The sequence below is a fragment of the Typopeltis vanoorti genome, chromosome 16 (assembly GCF_054136105.1).
Source record: "Typopeltis vanoorti isolate ZY-2024b chromosome 16, IOZ_Tvanoo_1.0, whole genome shotgun sequence".
Classification (NCBI taxonomy): Eukaryota; Metazoa; Arthropoda; class Arachnida; order Uropygi; family Thelyphonidae; genus Typopeltis; species Typopeltis vanoorti.
The window spans coordinates 77,084,131-77,104,606 of record NC_143564.1 but is presented as its reverse complement, the minus strand read 5'-3'; the positions used below and the strand labels follow the sequence as shown (position 1 = coordinate 77,104,606).

The following is a 20,476-nucleotide window of genomic DNA, read 5'->3' as shown; positions in this document are numbered from 1 at the left end:
TCTTAAAATAGTTAGCCATAAAAATGTATAGACAGAAAATTTTTAAAATCTGTAACATTTATTTTTAAGATGTACATAGGCACAATAATCAAATTTTAGAGGTGCACTAATCGAATTTGGGTATCGAAAAAAAATGATGTACTAATCGAAAACACACTAATCGGGGGCGCACTAATTGAGGGATTACTATATTGGAGTACTCGTAATAGACTAATTTAGAGGAAAATTGTTGATAAGAGATTAATAATAATATAAACTTAATCATGTAGTGCTGTCATAGTAACCCGAACTTGGGGATACATATCAGGAAACTGATGATGATGATAAATGTGAAGATGTAGCAAATCTATTATCACATGAAAATGGTAGATAGCAAAACAAGTGAAACAAAAATGGCAGAAATGCAAAGTACTTTTAGATGACAATCTGTAGGAGCTCATGAAATCAGTGGCCCAACAAAACAACACATACATTTGAAAAGAAAAAAAAATTGTCAATAGGAAATTAACTTGAAATATTAATTCCATTGGACCATCATAATACCTGGTGCATTCCTTCAAGGTATACAGAAAATAATGTTGTGATTAATTTATGCTAGAATCTTATACTTCCATATCATCAGATTTGTGAAATACGTTTTTTTTTCATAATATCAAAATTTTAAAAACTTGATGCATTTATTATCTAGTAAAAAAAAATAATAAATAAAATAAAAAGTACCCATATCCTTAACCAAGCAAGATAAATTAATATGCTTAAAAAATTTTTTTTTTGATAATCTTATTATTCTTATGGAGCTGTGTCACAATTTGATTTTATATTGCACTATTTAAAAAGAATTTTTTTTTTTTTGCCTTTAATTAGTGTTTTTAAGGGTTTCAATGGCCTGTTTTGAACACAACTCATATCATCTCGGTGCCTAAAAACCAAAATTACTCGTAGTTGCAAATATCGAAAGTCATTCATTAATTCTTGAAGTTAATAAATACTCACTTGAGATTAATTTTTATAAATTCCCTCTGGAGTAAACTATAGTAATAATGATATCTGGTACACAACTACAGAAAAACCAATGTTACATTTCACATTCAATAAGAGCAGAAATGTTTTTCTAAAATCAATATTAATCTTTAAAGGTACTTGTGGCATAACTATAAACAACAAATTACACAATAACCACAGTAATTAACTATAATAGAAGTACAGATATTTTGTACTGAAAATAACAGTACATCATCTGTGTGTAGAAACAAGCAAATCAAAGAACAGGAATACAAGGTACACACAACAATTGCTTTACCAATTAAAAATGGTTCTTGCAAGCTAGATATTAATATATTATTAAATAATATTAAAACTATTTTTGATGTTTACATAAAATGAGAAACTCCCGAACTTTGGGGAAGGGGGGAGGAAGAGAGAGAACTGGTTACAACCCTCATCAAATCTAGCAGATAACTGACTCCTATGTTCCAACACCTAAGGATTTGCAGGGTTCCAATCTCTTATATTTCTGGTATCTCTGAACCTATCGGTAGAATTTTGAAGAAGTATCAGCTTATTCTCACATATTTTTTCTATCAACAAAATTTCTCATCTGTCACCTCTATCATTAGCTGGTGTTTACCAGATTCCTTGTGAATGTAATTTGACATATTTTGGGTGGACATGGTGTTCTGTGGAAAAGAAAATTAATGAACATCAGTATTAAATTAAATATGTGAATCCTCAAAAGTTTGGTCTGGCACAGCATAGTATTGATACCAAACACAGTATCTGGTAGGATGAAGCTCATCTTCTCCATAGAAGTAGTTTTAAATATGAACGGATTTGAAAAGCCGTTCATATTTAAAATTGTTCATATTGCGAAGCTCTTTTACATCGGCCTAACCTGAATCAGAATGATTGTCTCTCTCTTTCTCTCTCTCCCTCCCAAAAGTTTGAGAGATTCTCATTTTATGTAAACATCAAAAAAGTTTAATAATATATTAATATCTAACTAGCAGCAACCGTTTTTGTAAAGTGATTGTTGTACGTACCTTGTATTCCTGTTCTTTCATTTGCTTGTTTCTACACACTGATGGGGTATTGTTATTTTCAGTATGAAATATCTATACTTTCATTAAAGTTAATTACTGTGGTTATTGTGTAATATGTTGTTTAAAATCAATATTACTAATTTTGCTATAAGGCTGCAACTATAAAAATCTTTTTAAATTATGGTACACTAATTTAAAAAGATTTCATTAAATTTCACTAAAACATACCCATATTATGACTCAGATCATGAGATTTTCCAAATACTGAAACTGACCGGCCTATGAAAAGTATTTTATCAGCAATATGACTAGGTAAATAAGAAGGCAACATATCAGCTTCCAATCTGTATTTTTGTAAAGAATATGATGAATCTTCCTTATATTGATCCTGAAAGGGAGGGAAAAAAATATGCTTAGTGATGCATTTTACATTATCTAACAAGCTAAAAAAAAACAGTCAAGTGTTTTGAAATACAATAACACCTCCGTATTTTATTACAAAACACGGACTTCTAGAGTGCTAATCCAAAAGTCAGACTGAAAGTTTTTTAAGTCATTAGTGAAGACAAATATTTTGTTCCTTGATTCCCAAGAAGAAATTAAAGAGTGTATAAAAAAAGGTGAAGTTAGACTGTATTTCAATTAGGTTATACTGGGATGTAAACAGCTTAACAATATCATTAAGCAGGAAATGCAGAGGAAATTAGAAAGAGAGTGAAGAGGTATGTGGTGAAAAGAAAAAATTGAAAAGTATGGTAAGAATATCAAAATAAGTTTATCTGGTGAGGTGTGGCTGTGCAGATAAAAAAAAATAAATAAATAAATAAATAATAGGAATTCTTTTGTTATGTAGCAAATAAAAGGAATAATGAACAACTCTGTTGAATGTAAAAAGCAGAAAAATGCAGTACAAGAATTGCAAAGAAAATGAAAGAATACTTGACACTGAAGAGGGAATTTGGTTTATTTGGATTTATGGCCAAAGCAACTCCGGCTTTAAGGATAACGTATTGTCTGTTGATTGGGTGTGTTCTAATGGCCTGCTTTGCAAGATGAAACACCCTGCCACCTCCATGTGTGACTCCAGCTAACTCACCTTCTGAAAAACCCTGATAAAGGTTCTTCTCATTCTAGCTGAAGAGGGGTTTAAACCAGAAACTAAGAAAAATGAGTTGGAGGCGTTAAAGATAGTACTGCCAAAAGTAGTTTAAGGCAATGAGCAAAGGAAATGGTAGTAGCTTGGCATATCTGAGTTTGAATTCTTGTAAAGTGCCAAAAGAGTGGAAAAAGCTGTCCCCCTCCCACTTGATTTTATGTCGGTCCCAACCATGAAAGGTTGTAAACCTAAAACACACTAATATCATGAGTGAGCTAAGATTTAGATAATCTGAGAACCTTGCTTAGAAACTAAGCTGCAACTTTTTTTCCAAGTCACATTCAAGCCTCCGAATATGAAGAGCAGTCTCTCACCAGGTGAAAAAATTATTTAGGACTTTAGGTTTGCTCTCATTTTAAGCTCTTCAACTTCATTTCTTAGTGTAGTGCCTGCATGCACATACCAGATTATATTTTGATCCCTAATGATGGCAATTTGACTTTGCCAAAATGGTGGAAGTATTAATTAAATTTATTTTAATTAATATATTAGTCTACATTATAGAGTAGTCTACATGTGTAGCTCAGTGGATGTGGCGTTTGCCAACCACGGCGCTTGGCCGCACGAAGGAAGACTTGGTTTCGAGTCTAGTCGGCGACTAGAGGAAATTTTTCTAAGCCTTTTTTCGACCGGCTCCCGAGTTAGTCGATCTCTGGCACGGGCAAGCAGGTTTTTCCTCCCGGAAACTCGGGTTTTTCGTCCTGTAAACTCAAGAAAATTGACTGTAGAACCCACATTATTTCAGACATTAAAAATATATTGTGTTAGGGTTAGGGACCATGAGATGGCGGCACATTTGAGCCGTCTCTCTTCACTGAGTACCGCTTAATTAGTGATAGCCTTGGGCCATCTATCTCTGATTGGTACCAGTGGAGATTGAACTGCCCACTCAGTCTCCAAAAGTTAGATAGGGCTAAATGGCCTCGCCTACTCCCCATATATGGGAATAAAAAGGCGTTAGCTGATTTTTTTTTTTTTTTTTAGTCTACATTATAATTTCCTTAAAAAATGCAGTTATGAATTAGTCAATGTATAAGAGCCTTACCACCAGACTGAACAACACATAATAGTCTATATTTAAGTTGTAAAATCAGGGATAAGACAAGGATGAACCTTTTCTCCACACTTATTCATCATCTATATAGATCACATTATATTAAAATCAGAGATGTCAGACTTAGTTCTTTGCTTTATGCAGATGATGTACTCTAAACACATCCAGTGCAAGTCCTCAAGATTCTCTAATTAACCAGAATTACAGCTATAACAAATTTAACATGAAAATGTGCAATAAAAAGAACAACACTATGAAAATAGGCAGGAACATAGAAAACTTTAACTCATTCTCAGTGGAGAACCTACAGAACTCATAAAATATTTCAGCTATTTATGCAGTTTTTTGCGAAGATGACAAATGAAATATAAAAATAGGGCAAAGAATAGGCAAAGTTAATATGGTGGGGTGGTCTAGCTGAATAAATTTATATGGAATAAGAGAGAGAAATTGCAAAAATACTAAACTAGCATTATACAATATAGTATCCAAATCAGTTTTAAGTAATGGACCTGAGAGTTGAGTTAAAAATAAAGTACTAGATCAAAGACTAGAGACCACAGCTATGAGAGTTTTGAGAATTAGGGCAGCGATCAGATGGCATCAATGGCAAAATCATATTAGAAATGAAGATATTAGGAAGGTGATTGACAAGAATTTATGAGCAGAACTAATCTAAGGTGGTATGGTCACTTAAACAGAATGGGAGAGGAAAGATTATAAGAACAGGTGTTTCATGCCAAGATAGCAAAATAAAGACCCAGAGTAGCAGAAAAAGATCTAGGTGGATTGATTCTGCTGGAAGTGTTCTAAAAGACTAAAATATCAGATGTGACAATATTGGATAGTGCTCACAATAGAAGAAAACTGGCAATAGGAGATGAGTAATAACCAAATCTTAATCATGTAGTATTGTCCTATTATCTTGTACATCCTTGAGATACATATCAAGAAATTGATGATGATGAAATTAATAGTTATCAAACTCCAATGAATAATGGTTTGGAGGTCAGAATTTAAGAATGTAGAAGTTAATATTCCAGAAACTTCAGTGATTTCTGTAATGTAAGGTTTGTCAAATGAGATTAAGGAGTACAGTGCACTCTCATCAGAAAATTGTTTATTGCATTTGCAGATGCCTGCAAATTCAATAAACAATTAACACCACCATTAGTTAAAAAGTTTGAGGATAAAGCATTGCAGAACACCACCATTAGTTGAAAAGTTTGAGGATAAAGCTCTTCATCACATGTAATATGCATCCAGACAGAAAGTTATCAACCCAGTTATGACGGAAATTTACTCAATAGCCCTTTATGCCAAACCCAATCAGTAGTCTTAAAAACAGAAAGGGCACCTACTACAGATACCCTAAACTTTTCTTACCTCCCTTTAGTTAAATGACATTTAACTAAAGGGAGGTAACACAAGCAAAAAGAGTCCCTGTTGATCAACAATGACAGAATCCATACTAGCAATTGATTTTTAGCTGAGTGTATTCAAGGTAGCATAGAAGTTCAGTGTTAATGATTTTCTCCATTTTTTCAGAAAGAACTGAGTGCAATTAGATGGTCATTAGATGCCAGAGACTTGTTGTGCTTTCCTATGAAATAGATTGAAGATGGGCTAATTTCTAACAGTGGAATAGGAGAGAATACTAAAACACAGAAGTCAATTCTTGAGTACAAACCTTCAATAAAAAGAAATGTCATCAGCATGAAGACTTTTTGGCATTTGGACAAAATTCTTCTGATCTCTTTCTGATCAAAGGGACATTGAATTTTTTGGTTTTCAATCTATGTTGCTCTATGTTCAAATCCTGCTGATGCAGGGATGTTTGTGAATATTCAGAGCAGGAAGTAGGACATTCTACAAACAAATAGACAGGATAGCCATAGGCTCTCCATTTTTCCTTGACTAGCTAATCACAGAAACATTTGAAGAAAAAGCTCTAAACTTTGTCCCACACAGACTCAGTGTTTGGCTACACTTTGTTGATGATACATTTTTCATTTAACCACATAGCCTAGATGCTCTCAACATACTTTTAACACATTTAAATAATCAAAGTGCAGGATCCAGTTCATATTAGAAAAAGAAAATAGCAAGTCTACCTTTCTTAGACATTTTAATTACATGCCAGCCTGATGGATTCCTGGCATTTTCTGTTTACAGAAAACCCACATATCCTGGTAGACACATTCACAAACAATAATCCCTAACAGTATAGTATTATTAAAAATTTATAATAGGGATAAATTAATTAGTTCAGATAACAGTATCTGTCACACAGAACTTGACCACATTCACAAAACCTTCTTAGCCAATACAATTCTCACCATATTCCAAAAATATTAAAACCCCAAAACCACACATGTCCTTTCCCATCTCCAGAACAGAGACTACACCAAATCTATTACCATTCAAGGCACATCTAAAACATCTAAAAAAACATACAACCTTCCAACCACTTACAGACCAGATCATAAAAAAAATTAGAATCCCTTATCTGCTCCACCAAAAAGCAGACACAGTTCAGTCCAGAGACCTGCTAGGTGTTCACCAGGTCCCTTGTAGTTGTAAACTATCTTACTATGGCCAAACAGGCAGGACAGCCAACTTCAGAATTGCTGAACATATAGATGATATCTGTTTCCACCACTCCAGCCACTCAGGATTGCTGCCTTGCTTTGGACAACAGGATATGCTGGAAGTAGGCTACTTTACTCCATTGCAGCAAATATAAAATTGAAAGACTTTTCCTTAAGAAACTGCCCCAAATTTGGAAAGCTCTCATGCTCCATACTTCAACCCAACAGCCAAGGACTGCCAATTAAAGTACGCTTAGTTGACACGCTTCAACCTCAATGCTTAGTGTATGATAAATTTAGTTTAATCCTTTATCCAAGTGTGAGCAAACAAAGTTTGCGCCTGAAAGTATAGTGCCTGCATACCCATATCATATTTTGTTCCCTGATGATCGCAATTTGACTTTGCCAAAATAGTGGAAGTATCAATTAAAGTTGTTTTAGTTAATATATTAATCTACATTGTAATTTCCTTAAAAATTACTGTTATGTATTGCTCAGTATAATGTTCCTTATAAATGCAGCATTTTGAAAAGCTTTTCTTTGGACACCCATTGCCTTTACAGGTCTATAAAACTTGAATACAGTTCCTTTTCATATTCCTACGATACCTCAACTATTTGTCTTTAAGTGAAATCTGATCCTGACCTCTATTTGGTCTGAAACCTGTTTTTTCCTTCTCCAAGTTTCCCTTCCACAATTTTTGTTAACCTTTTCTCTAGTATGCTTGCATAAATCTTACCAAGAACTATCAGTAGAAAAAATTACTCTAATTCTCACATTCAGTTTTATTACCCTTTTTTATAGATAGGAACTAAGAGCTGTAATTCAAACATCTGGAATTCACCCTTCTGAATTATGCATATAGCCACTGCAAAACTTTCATACCTCTATATTTGAGCATTTCTGGTTGGATATCATCTACACCAGCTGCCTTTCCAAATTTAAGCTTTTTAATAACTTTTTCCATTTCAAGTAGTGATATGTACACTCCTCTTGAATGTTTTCAACTACTGTTCTGTCACTACTTGTTGCATTTAAGTCTTAAAAAGAAATTACTCCAGTCAGTTAATTTCAATGCTGGTAAAACTGAATCCTATATTATTTCTATCAAAAAAAAAAAAAAAAACCTTTCAAGTCTTCCTTTTGACAATACACACATCTCTAGACAAGATGAAATTTTTCTTCTTGGGATTATTCTGATTATTCTAGAAATCTCTCTCTATATATACATCAGTGGTCTGAAAAGTTCTCGGCCTAACAATGCAAAAACGAATTTATAATTTCAAAATTATTTTTATTTTTCAACATAATCTCCCTTAAGACCAACACATTTATTCTAGTGATGCTCCAGCACCATTACCCCCGTCCCTGTAGTGGTTCTCAGTAAGATCTGTAAAATACCCCTCTACAGCTGCAATCACTCTTGATTCGAAGAAAAACACTAACCAGCAAGGAAGAGTTTTAGTTTTGGGAAGAGATAGAAGTCAGAGGGAGCCAAATCTGAGGAACAGGGTGGATGTTCCAACAATTCATAGTGCAGATCCCTTAATTTTCCTATTGCCAAAATACCTTTGTGGGCAGGTGCATTGTCCTGACTGATGAAAGATGATTTTTTTCCTTCTGCAAACTGGTCTTTTCTCACGAATTTTTTTGTCTGGTCTGGTTAAAAGATTGGAATAATATTCAGTGGTTAATGTTTTATCCTTTTCAAGATAATTACAGGTAACCCTCATATAATGCGGTCTACAAATTGTAGTAACGCTTGTTCAATGTGGTGCTTATACAATGGGTTTCGATATAACACAGCCTACAAACTGTAGTAACCCTTTATCTTTTCATATATTTTTCAATGCGTGACTTAAAAATCAAATTTTATCTTCATTAAATATGCATCTGCCCGTATCATGCATGTAGTTATAAGTAGCTAATTTATATTATGGGAAATACTCTTTAGCACGCATGTACGTCAACTGTTTACCGTATATTCTCGTAGACAGGCTTATATGTTAGTTATGCATTATTAAAACACTTAAGGAATTGACAACATAGATAAGAATATAAATTAAATTACACTTTAATAAATATTTCCGATATTGCGGCAACATCACGTTGCCATCTTCTAAAGGAACTTACAAAAAAAAGGCACGTGCACGTAGGCACTACAAACACAGTAACTGGGAATGAAGAGATGAAGCTATTGTTCTCCTAAAAGTCCTGATGGTGCCCTCTAGCAGGCTAAGTAGGTGTTCTTGGCTGTTGGGCTGAAGGTCTGCTGATGTAAGCCTCCCAAATTTGGGGCAGTCGCATACAACCAAATTTGTTGAGGTTTGGAGAATTTCTTAGGGCTGAGGCTGATTCCATAAATAGTCTTTCGAATTTGTATTTGCTACGGTGTATTACTGTAGCTTTCTTCCACCGTATTCTGTGGCGTGTATCCAGAGCATGGTCTGCAAGACCAGAATGGCTGTACTCGTGGAACCGGATGTAGACAGCGAATATCAGAAATTCTGATATTCGCTGTCCTGCCTGTTTGGCCAAAGTAAGACAGTTTACAACTGCAAGGGACCTGGTATACACCAGGTAGGTCTAGGGGAAGTGGTTGGTCTTTAATGGAGCAGATAAGGGATGCCAATTTTCTGTAAGGTTTGTAACAGGAGGTCAGGTCATGCTTTTTTAAGATTTTGGTAATCTTTTCTGAGGTGCCTCGGATGTAGGGAATGTGGAAGTGATGGTGAAGACCAACCACTTCCCCTAGACCTACCTGGTGTATACCAGGTTCTTTGCAGTTATAAACTGTCTTACTTTGGCCAAACAGGCAGGACAGCGAATATCAGAATTTCTGAACACAAGGACTACATCCGGTTTCACAAGCACAGCCATTCTGGTCTTGCAGGCCATGCTCTGGATACACGCCACAGAATACGGTGGAAGAAAGCTACAGTAATACACCATAGCAAATACAAATTCGAAAGACTATTTATGGAATCAGCCTCAGCCCTAAGAAATTCTCCAAACCTCAACAAATTTGGTTGTATGCGACTGCCCCAAATTTGGGAGGCTTACATCAGCAGACCTTCAGCCCAACAGCCAAGAACACCTACTTAGCCCACTAGAGGGCACCATCAGGACTTTTAGGAGAACAATAGCTTCATTCCCAGTTACTGTGTTTGTAGTGCCTACGTGCATGTGCCTTTTTTTTGTAAGTTCCTTTAGAAGATGGCAACGTGATGTTGCCGCAATATCGGAAAATATTTATTAAAGTATAATTTAATTTATATCCTTAACTACATTGTTCAATTCCTTAAGTGTTTTAATAATGTTTACCGTATAAAGTGTTTATTGTTCAAAACTGTCTTTAATTTTTGCCAGGAAAGCGCATTAAAAATCATTAGTGTATTAAACTAAAGCTGAGCACTTTATTCTCTGGTGAGTTACATACAATATGTAATACTATTTTATGTAAAAATTTATTTTTATAGTAATGGCCACTTAGAACGCTTTTGCGATACGGTTGAAAATGAAATTGGTGAATTAACTGATGGGGAAATAGATTTAAATGAGGAGGAACTGGTACCATTAATAGATGGCATCGAACCAAATGGCAGGGAAAGTTCTATCGAAGATTCTGATTGTGATGAATCCATTAAAGAATTCAGTCTAAAGAAATTAACAGAAGGATTGGACTTGGCAAGAAAGTTATTTTATGAATAATGATCCCTCAATGGAGTGCTCCGGAAAATTCACGAGACAATTGGATATTTGTTTAGCTCCATATTATGAACTTATTAAAAAATTGTGGTAAGCAAGGTCTTATTACTGACTTCTTGATAATTAACCAGCCAAAGTATGCAATGAGAATTCTACAAATGATGTCCAAGAGATTTCAAGTGATGACAATGTCCAGCCACTAGTAAATATAGAACATCTACGAAATGTTATTTCTTAAGACAATGATGACGATTAAAATATGCACTTTATTTTATTTTGCCTAAAACATTTATGCATTATGAGCAACGAAGTTTATGTACAATTTGTAATTTTATTAGTTTATACTATGTATTTGTTTCAAGTTTATATGTTTTCTTAACTTACATGAATTACCTGAATTAAATAAAAATTTATTTTGTTGGATATGTCATTGTTGTTTACATAATTTTAAAAAAAATGATTTCGGAACATAACCCTACTTTTTCTATGTGATCTGAGTCTCGCATAACGCGATTTATATAACACGGCATTTCTAGGGAACCTAACATCCGCGTTATACGAGGGTTACCTGTAACAAACAAAATGCCTTTAGCATCCTAAAACACTGATGCCATGACCTTTCCTGCTGATGGAACCGACTTTGTCTTCTTTGGCACTGAACAACTGGCTTCTGTCCACTGTTTTGACTGCTGTTTAATGGTGAATCCAAGTATCATCCATAGTAATAAATTGATACACAAAATTGGTTTTATTCTTGTTACTCCAAGCACTATTCAGAGATTTACATATGATTGAGTTTTTGATCTGCTGTGAGCAAGCGCAGCACCCATCTTGCGCAAAGCTTTTTCATTTGCAATTCTTTATGCAAAATATATCCTACATGTTCTTTTGAAATGCCTATAGTCTCAGCAATTTCATGCACTTTGACTCACCAGTCATCCAATACCATATCGTACACTTGATTAAATTTCTGGCATTGTTACACTTTTTGGACGTCCTTCACATGGATCATCTTCAAGGCTGGTATGGCCACGTTAAACTCGGCAGCCCATTTCTTAATTGTCGAAAATGAAGGAGAAGAGTGCCCATAAACTTTTATGAATTTTGAATGAATTTCTTTTAGCATTAAACTTTCTTTTACAAAGAATTTTATAATCGCACGATACTCAATTTCATCCATTTCAAGGGATACACACAACACTTTTGCTTCAGACAGCTGTATAAAACAAACTACTTGATAAAATGGCTAGCAATTTCACATGGATGCTTATGACAGATGTACCAACTTAGGGGAAAAAAAAAAAAACTTTTTTTTTCTAAGTCGAGGTCGAGAACTTTTCAGACCATCCTCGTATTATCTGATGCCCTGAAAGTGATAAAAAACCAAGTTCAGTAGCCAGTGAGAGAGAGTATTTTCTATTTCAGGCAATTTTGCATCTAGACAATTTTGTATCTTATTCAGTGGACATTTTATGTTTTTTGAAATCATATTTCCTGAAGAAAATTACTAAATGAAATAAAAATTTATAATTTATATTTTGTATGGATTTTAGTTATTTTAGTATTTTTTTTATTTGGTTTTGTATAGAGTATATTTTATTTTGTTACATTTTTACAGTTCCATAAATATTAAATATACTGAAAAATTGTATGGATTTTAGTTATTTTAGTTTTTTTTTTTTTTAATTTGGCTTTGTATAGAGTATATTTTATTTTGTTATATTTTTGTAGTTCCATAAATATTAAATAAAAAAATTTTAAAACAAGTATAAACTTTTTTTACTGTTTTAATTATATTTTGTTTGTTTTTTTGTAAAAATTCGAAAACTGGTTTAACCAGTTTTTTTTGGAAATACTGGAATTCAAAAACCGGTTTTTTCAAAACTCGGTTTTTGTATAAACCCTAATTACACTCAGCATTAAAAAAAAAAAAAAAAAAAAAAAAAAAGAAGTAAACTTTTGTATGAATACATAAGGTGGTTTAGCAGTTTTGTAGAAAGCATCTGAAACCACATGTTTTTAGATAAATAATGAGTTGAATAAAATAAACAAATATGAAACCCTAGAAGTTTTGTAAGTCATCAGACCTACATTGTCAAGGGTGCTAGCAAACGTTCTATACAAAACAAGACTAGAAACAATTAATTACACATATTAGACATGACAGAACATGAGCAACAACTAGCATTATTCCAACACATATGCAACAATTAATTTAGCATTTTTTATTCTAGTTATTTATTTCTATGTACCAATTGTGAAGTTTTAATAACATCTAAGTCTAATAGTTTTAATAGTCTTTTTATGTGTATAACTTTTTCTAGTACCGCTGACAATGTAAGTCTGATGACTTATGAAACTTTTAGGGTTGTTGTTGTTATTATTATAACAGTGTCTCCATGGAACCAGAAGACTCATATTTGTTTATTTTATTAAACTCGTTATTTATCTAAAAACATGCGGTCTCAATGCTGGAACCTTTCTAGAAAAAACTTTTCTTTCATTTGAGATGTTACTTTACCTCTGAACAGCTATTAACTCTACAGATATCCAAAATCCATATAATCATTGATTTTTCTATTTTTTTTTTTTTTTACCTCATCTTTTTACCCATCCATGTTACTAATGCACTATACGTTGAATAACTCTCATGTAGATGGGATACCATAAAAAAATTTCACTATGCAACCAGGCTAGAACAAGTGTAGTGACATACTAGAATTAGCAAATTATAAGGTAATTAGTATTTCTGGAGTGGCAGTTAATATCATGAAAAGTTAATTGCAGCCAGACTTCAGAAGTGAGTAGTATAATTTTGTGGAGGAAATCATGAATTTTTAAGGGGGGGGGGGGAATACAGTCATATCTTAGTAATATACTCACCATTTTATAATAAAGATGATAGTTGAGGTTTGATGAAGGTCAAACAATGATATATTATTAGTGATTTACTGTATAAATCAGGATGGATGGGAATGGATCAAAGTTGGTGGAATGGGTAAGATAGTAGCTGCCTGACAGGTATCCAAGGGCAATGGATAGAAGAATCAAAAATAATGAAAGCAAGTTGGGAACCATACAGCTTTCTTCTTATTTCATTTTGTTAATAAATAATAAATATGAATAATACTGTGATTAATTTGAAAGACAGATATATAGTTGTATATATAATGGTACCAAGTTGTTTGGCATTTCTGGACAACATATTAGTCTCCATTTCTCTAACCAGAACCAACTAACATATGCAGAGTACCTGAAAAGTTTGGTTTTGATTCACCAGTCAGACAAATATCACACTTGTCAAAGTGTCAGCATGGTTGGAATATCACGTCTCATATATCATGGCTACATGTTATATTTCCAAGATTTCTCAACTGTTTGTCTTAAAGTGAAAATATGATCCTGACAAACCCTATTTGGCCTGAATTCAGCTTGTTCTTCACCAAGCTTCCCTTCCACAATTTTTCAGCCGTTTCTCAAGTCTAATCTAATCTTGTGGTTTCCAATTGAGAGGGTTGCAGCTGATGAACAATCAAACAAGGGAGATGATTATGAGTAAGGTGGTTTCCAGTTGCCATAAGAATATTTATGACTGTGTGCGCATCACAGGGACTGAATTGCCTGTTTTGAGGGATGAAAACTCGAGTTACCGGCAGGGAAAAAACCTCTATCTCCGTATGAGACCGGTTAACTCACCTTTAGTTGAAAAAGACCAGATAAAGGTTCCTCACATAATGGATGGGAATCGAACCCAGGTCTTTCCAACCAAAGGGGCTTCGTCTATACCGACTGAGTTACGGAGGCTCTGTTTCTCAAGTATACTTGCATAAATCTTTCCAGGAACATTGAAGTAGAGAAATACTTCAGTGTTCCTGAATGAGATAATCATTATAAAAACACTTTATAAGGGGTTTTTAATATTCTAAAGATTTTAAATGTCATCTTCTTAACAATTTGTAAATATGAGGATGAGCTGAAAAGTTCTGATAATCACCATGAAGGAATTGAGGCAGAACCATGTCTTCTTATATATCCTAAAAGAAAAGGAATAAATTATTACAATTTGATGAAACATGGGAGTTAAAGGGTTTTAAGATATGTTCTTTCTTGATCATTTTTGTTCTATGTGCTTATCAGAACTTTTCATCCCTTCCCCTCATAGCAGTAGTACAACAAAGGGAGAGGGAAAAACAAATTAATGAGCATTAGTTTAATAAAAAATAAAAAAAAAACCTGTTATGATCCTGTTGTATTTATGACAACAACAATGTAGTGATGACAAAATACCTAAGTTGTTTCATAAATTAGTATGAAGACATAAATCGTTAATGCTTTTTCAAGGTATCTAAGTAACTTGAAACCTTCATATATGCTGTGAAGATTTTGCTCTTGATACTCATATTTTTAACCCTAGAACTTTGAAAAATTAACTATAATTCATGTTATTTTAGATAATAATAATAATACAGATAGAAATATGATATGGTAGCAGTTTTCCCACTATGATGTTCCAGCAGGGAGAACAGACCACTGGCCAGATAAGTGCTTAACTATATCAATCTCCATACTGAATTATTTTAAAGCATGCACATTGACATTAAGTTTTTTCACAAAGTATGGACAAACCAGGACAAACCTAAGCTATTGATGTAATACTCTTCATCTCACAGTCTTAAAAATTTCACCCCTACATTTTTTAATGTAACTCACATCCATCAAAAATTGTAAACCTATATGGTACACTTGTAGTACCATAACAGTAGTACACCAAAAGGGAGGAGAAAAACAAATTAATGCGCTTAAGTTTACTTTTTTAAAAAATGTATTTATTATGACAGGAATATAGTTGTTTTAAAATAGGCTAAGGTTTTTTTTTCCTACTTTTTTTTATTTTTATTTTGAGAATTAAGACAAATTGAGAACTGGTGGACTGCAGAGAGTAGAAAGAGGGATGATAAGATTGAGATTTACAAACTTATAAAAAAAAAAAAAAAAGCATACAGGTTTTCAATAGATGGAGTTTTTCATTTAATAGAGGATGGAAAAAGAACGATAAGGGATCATTTGAAATTGAAAATAAATGACATCAAGAAGGGATTAGAGCTAGATTTTTCTCTCACAGATTGGTGTATAATTGGAACGAAATGCCATTAGGTGTTGTGAGTGTAGGTAGAGTGAATGAATTCAAGAAAAGGTATGACAGCTGGTGTGCGGGATGTTTGTTTGTTTTTTTACTAAATAATTTAAGGAAATTACAACATCAACTAGGATATACATTAAAATAAATTTTAACATACTTCAATATTTCGGCAACGTCACGTTGCCATTTTCAAGAAACTTAAGAACAAGACACGTGCACGCAGGCACAACACACACAGTAAGTGAGGAAGAAGCAGGAAGCTATTGTTTCTCCTAAAGTCCTGATGGTGATTCCTAGCGGGCAATGTTGGTAATCTTGGGCGATTGGGCTAGGTATTCTGATGTAGGTTTCCCAAATTTGAGGCAGTCTCATGCAGCCAAATTTGTTGAGGTTTGGATTGTTTCTTAGGGCTGAAGCTGATTCAATGAAAAGCCTTTCATATTTGTATTTACTACGGTGTATTATTGTGGTTTTCTTCCACCGTCTTCTACGGCAGGTATCTAGTGCATGGTCAGCAAGACCAGAGTGGCTGTATTGGTGAAACCAGATGTAGTCCTTGTGTTCTGAAATTCTGATATTTGCTGTCCTGCCTGTTTCGCCAAAGTAGGGCAGCTTACAGCTGCAAGGGACCTGGTATACATCAGGTAGGTCTAGGGGGAGAGGGTGCTCTTTAGTAGAGCGGATAAGGGATGCCAATTATTTATATGGTCTGCAACAAGAAGTTAAGTCATGTTTTTTTAGGATTTTTGTAATTTTTTCCGAGGTGCCTTGGATATAGGGTATAGCGATGGATTTAGAGTATTCCTTGTTGTGATAGGGGGGGGGGGTTTGTGGTTTACTGGTTTCAATATTTTTTGAATTTTTTTTTTGGGGGGGGGAATAGCCATTGGTTGAGAATATGGTTTAGTTCTGTGGTTAGGACATTGTCATTTGAACAAATAAGTTTAGCCCTGTTGTGTAGTGTCTTAATAATGACTCCATATTGTTGCGAGGAGGGGTGGTGGGATTGTTGGTGAATGTATCTGCCTGTATGAGTGGTTTTTCTACAGACTGAGAAAACCAAGGTTCCATCATTGGCGGGTGACTAGTGTGTCTAAGAAGGGAAGGCAGTTGTTTTTTTCTTCTTCCAGGGTGAATTTGATTCTGGGGTGTTGGTTGTTTAAGTGTGTTAGGAAGGACAGGAGTGCATTGGAGCCATGTGGCCAAATGGCGAACACATCAACATAGCGAAGCCAAATGGTTGGTTTTTGTGGGGCAGAGTTTAAGGCTTTCTCTTCAAAAGTCTCCATGTAAAAGTTGGCCAAGGGTGGGGAGAGTGGAGAACCCATGGCTGTCCCCTCTATTTGTTTGTAGAATTTTCCTTGCCAAACAAAATAGCCCGAGTTCATTGTGAACTGAAATAGGGCTGCGATATCGGGAGGAAATTTAGCTTGGATTAGCTCTAAGGATTCTTTGAGTGGGACATTTGTGAATAAGGAGGAGACATCAAAGCTGACGATTATGTCAGTGTGTTTGAGTATAAGGTTTTCTATGCTGGCTTTGTAGTGGGCTGAGTTTTTTATGTGTGAAGGTGTGTTGCCAGTATAGTGTGAGAGAGCTTTGGCCAAATGTTTAGCTAGTTTGTATATGGGGGAATCAATGCCATCCACTATGGGACATAATGGCACATTTTCCTTATGTATTTTTGGGAGTCCATAAATACGGTGGGGGGGGGGATATGGAGTTAAATGGTTTTAATTTGTTAGTGATTTCCACAGGCCAAGAAGTGACCTTCTTAAGGAGCCTGTAGAATTTTCTAATTTGTGAGTTGGTTAAAACCATTTATAGAGAATTCTAAAAAGGTTTCTCTATATCATCAAGTCTTATTCCTACACAGGGAAATGACAGCACAGAAAATGGACTTACTAGACAAACTTTAACTGAAACAGGGTAAGCTACGTGCCTGTTTATTCCAACGTTCGCTAAGCTAAAGGGCGTTATTAAATCACCAAGCGCCCATAAAATCTATCAAAAAGCAAGCCATTCACTACTTCTGAATCAGTTACAAGATTCCAAACATAAATTGGCAACAAATAATTTAAAAATCATAGAACTAGAAGCAGATTTGTCAAACATGCTAAATCAAGAATTGCTAGAAGTTATTAGTGTCTCAAAAAACTCAGGGATCAAAGCTTTTGATAAAAGCAATATTAACCTACAGAAAAAATACCTGAACCTGTTAAATTGATCTAAGAAAAATATCAATAAATTACCGACTGAAAAATAGGTGGTAAACTTATCTAACCGTCCACTAACAGAAGATGAATTAAATGTTCTAGCAAGAGGCCATAAGTTTGCCATTACCCTAAACGTCTCCCATATCTAGATTTCATACACAACATTGAAAGAAACATCAAGCACCTCCCATGTATTGAAGCCAACAGACTTCGTTTCGAAATAGCAAAAATAATTTTTGATGCCAAACCTTCAGTTTTAAACATTCCACCATCAGAATTGAAAGCTCTTACCTCTTTAAAACATAATAAAAAGAATATTCATCGCCAGAGCCAACAAAGGAAATACTATAGTGGTTTTTGATACTGTTTCTTATGACCGAAAAATGAATCTACTACTCTGAGACCGAAATACTTATGCAAAACTGGATCCCACAAAAACACAGCTGAGCAAGCTACTCGATGAAACGTCGTTAGATGAAGAAACTTCAAAAAAACTCAAAATATACCATGCTAGACCTCCAAGAATATAACGTCTACCCAAGTGTCACAAAAACAATGTCCCACTCAGACCTGTTGTTGATTCAATTAGCAGCCAGACGTACAGGTTATCAAAATTTTTATCAAACCTTCTCCGTCCCCACATAGGCCATTCAACCTCTTCAATAAAAAACTCCACAGATTTTCACACCAAAATAAAAGACATTCGACTGCTGACAACAGACATGCTAATTAGCTTCAACATCGTCTCTCTTTTCACCAATATCCCCCATAAAGAAACTGTAGACCTATTAAATCAAAAATTTCCGCCGGCCATTGTTGAACTTTCCAAATTTGTTATCACTTCTGGTTACTTCACATGGAAAGGAAAAATCTACAAGCAAGAGGAGGGAACAGCAATGGGGTCTCCCTTGTCACCTAACTTGGCAGATCTGTTTATAGAACATCTAGAAGAAAAAATCCTCGCATTCAGACCCAAACCAAAACTCTGGCTTCGATATGTCGATGATATCTTTGCAGTCGGGAGTCATTCCGAACAAGAGCTACTTTATTTTTTTTAAAAAATCAACATTCTTCATCCTTGCATCAGATTTACTTTAGAAAGAGAATCCCCACAAGGCATCCCCTTTCTGGATTTACACATCCAAAGAAAAGAAGACGGTTCCATCTCCACCTCTGTCTATAGCAAACCGACATTTTCAGGCCGCTACATTCACAATACTTCAGCTCATCATCCCTCTCAAAAATTTGGCATCATTAAATCATTGGTAACTAGAGCACATAGATTATGCTCCTCCGAGGAGTCTCTAAAACAAGAATTGGAAATAATCAAATACACAGCCACTCTAAATGGTTTCAATCTCAAAATGACTCAAAAAATCATCAGCAATTTCTCCACACTTCAACCTAGACAAAAACAACCCCACAGGATTCTCATACCTTATATCAAAAGCATCTCTGAACGGCTCTCGAAAATTATGAAGAAATACAATCTTGCTGCCACCTACAACATCAACCATTGTTACCCTCGCCTAAAGACAAACTTTCATCTATGCTACTACCTGGTGTATACGAGGTTCCATGCTCCTGGAAACTCTCTTATTTTGGAAAGACAGGCAGATCAGTTTTTAAATGCATTTCGGAACATCAAGACCATATCCGCCTCATCAAACCGCATAAATCAGGCCTCATTCAACACGGAGTTGAAAACCCAAACCACAAGATTCATTGGAAAAAGACAAAACTTCTACACAGATCTTCATATAAATATGAACATTTATATAAAGAAAGTGCTGTGAAACCCTACTCCACAGACCAAATCTAAACCGCAATGATGTTCTTGCCATCCCTAAAGTATGGGAAATTGTCATACAAAATTTGTAAAATAATAACTTAACTATAATTAATTTTAATTTAATTTAAATAATTTAATTTGATTTAATTTAATTTAAGTTCAGGCTGCAACGCGCCACTGCATGCAATTTGGATTCCTTTGTAGGTACGCACCCTTTCTTTTGTCATTCCTAGTATTGTCATACTGTACTTACGATGTCCTAAGATACTTAGGACGAAATATTTAAATAATATAAAGCCTACTACTGTGGTTCACGTGTGTTAAATTTAGTCATGAATTCTCCACAGGTTTCTCTATATAATCATATCAGGTGTTGATTGGGTTAGGACTTTCCACTCCTTGCACACTAACTTATCATGCAGTAAATCTATCAAATGCTTTTGCAATGTCCAAGAATATTATCTGTAGATGATTCTCCCTTATCTAACACACTCTTTACTCTATCACAAAATGTAAGTAAATTGCAGAAACAAGACCTACCCTTTACAAATCCATGCTGACCATCATAAAGAATCCTATGACCATCAAAACAATCTTGAATTCTATGCTTAACTAATCTCTCCAACACCATGATAACAACAGCAGTTATACAAACTGGTCTATAATTGGAAACTTCTTCCTAGAATTAGGTTTGTGAAGTGGTACTATTTTGTGTGTTTTCCACACCTTAGCAACTTTACCCACTGCAAGACTTTCATTAAATAACTAGGTCAAGGGCAG

The 20,476-nt window shown here is 34.5% G+C and overlaps 1 protein-coding gene across 1 annotated transcript in view; it reads right to left on the bottom strand.

Annotated features, from left to right (window-relative positions):
* LOC150098144 (gamma-tubulin complex component 4-like) overlaps positions 1-20,476 on the bottom strand; it is a 307,854-nt gene that overhangs the window by 179,071 nt on the left and 108,307 nt on the right. Inside the window, exon 7 of the mRNA XM_090406372.1 lies at positions 2,268-2,427. Within this exon, the coding sequence (XP_090262498.1) occupies positions 2,268-2,427 (160 nt within the window). The remainder of the gene's footprint in view (positions 1-2,267; positions 2,428-20,476) is intronic.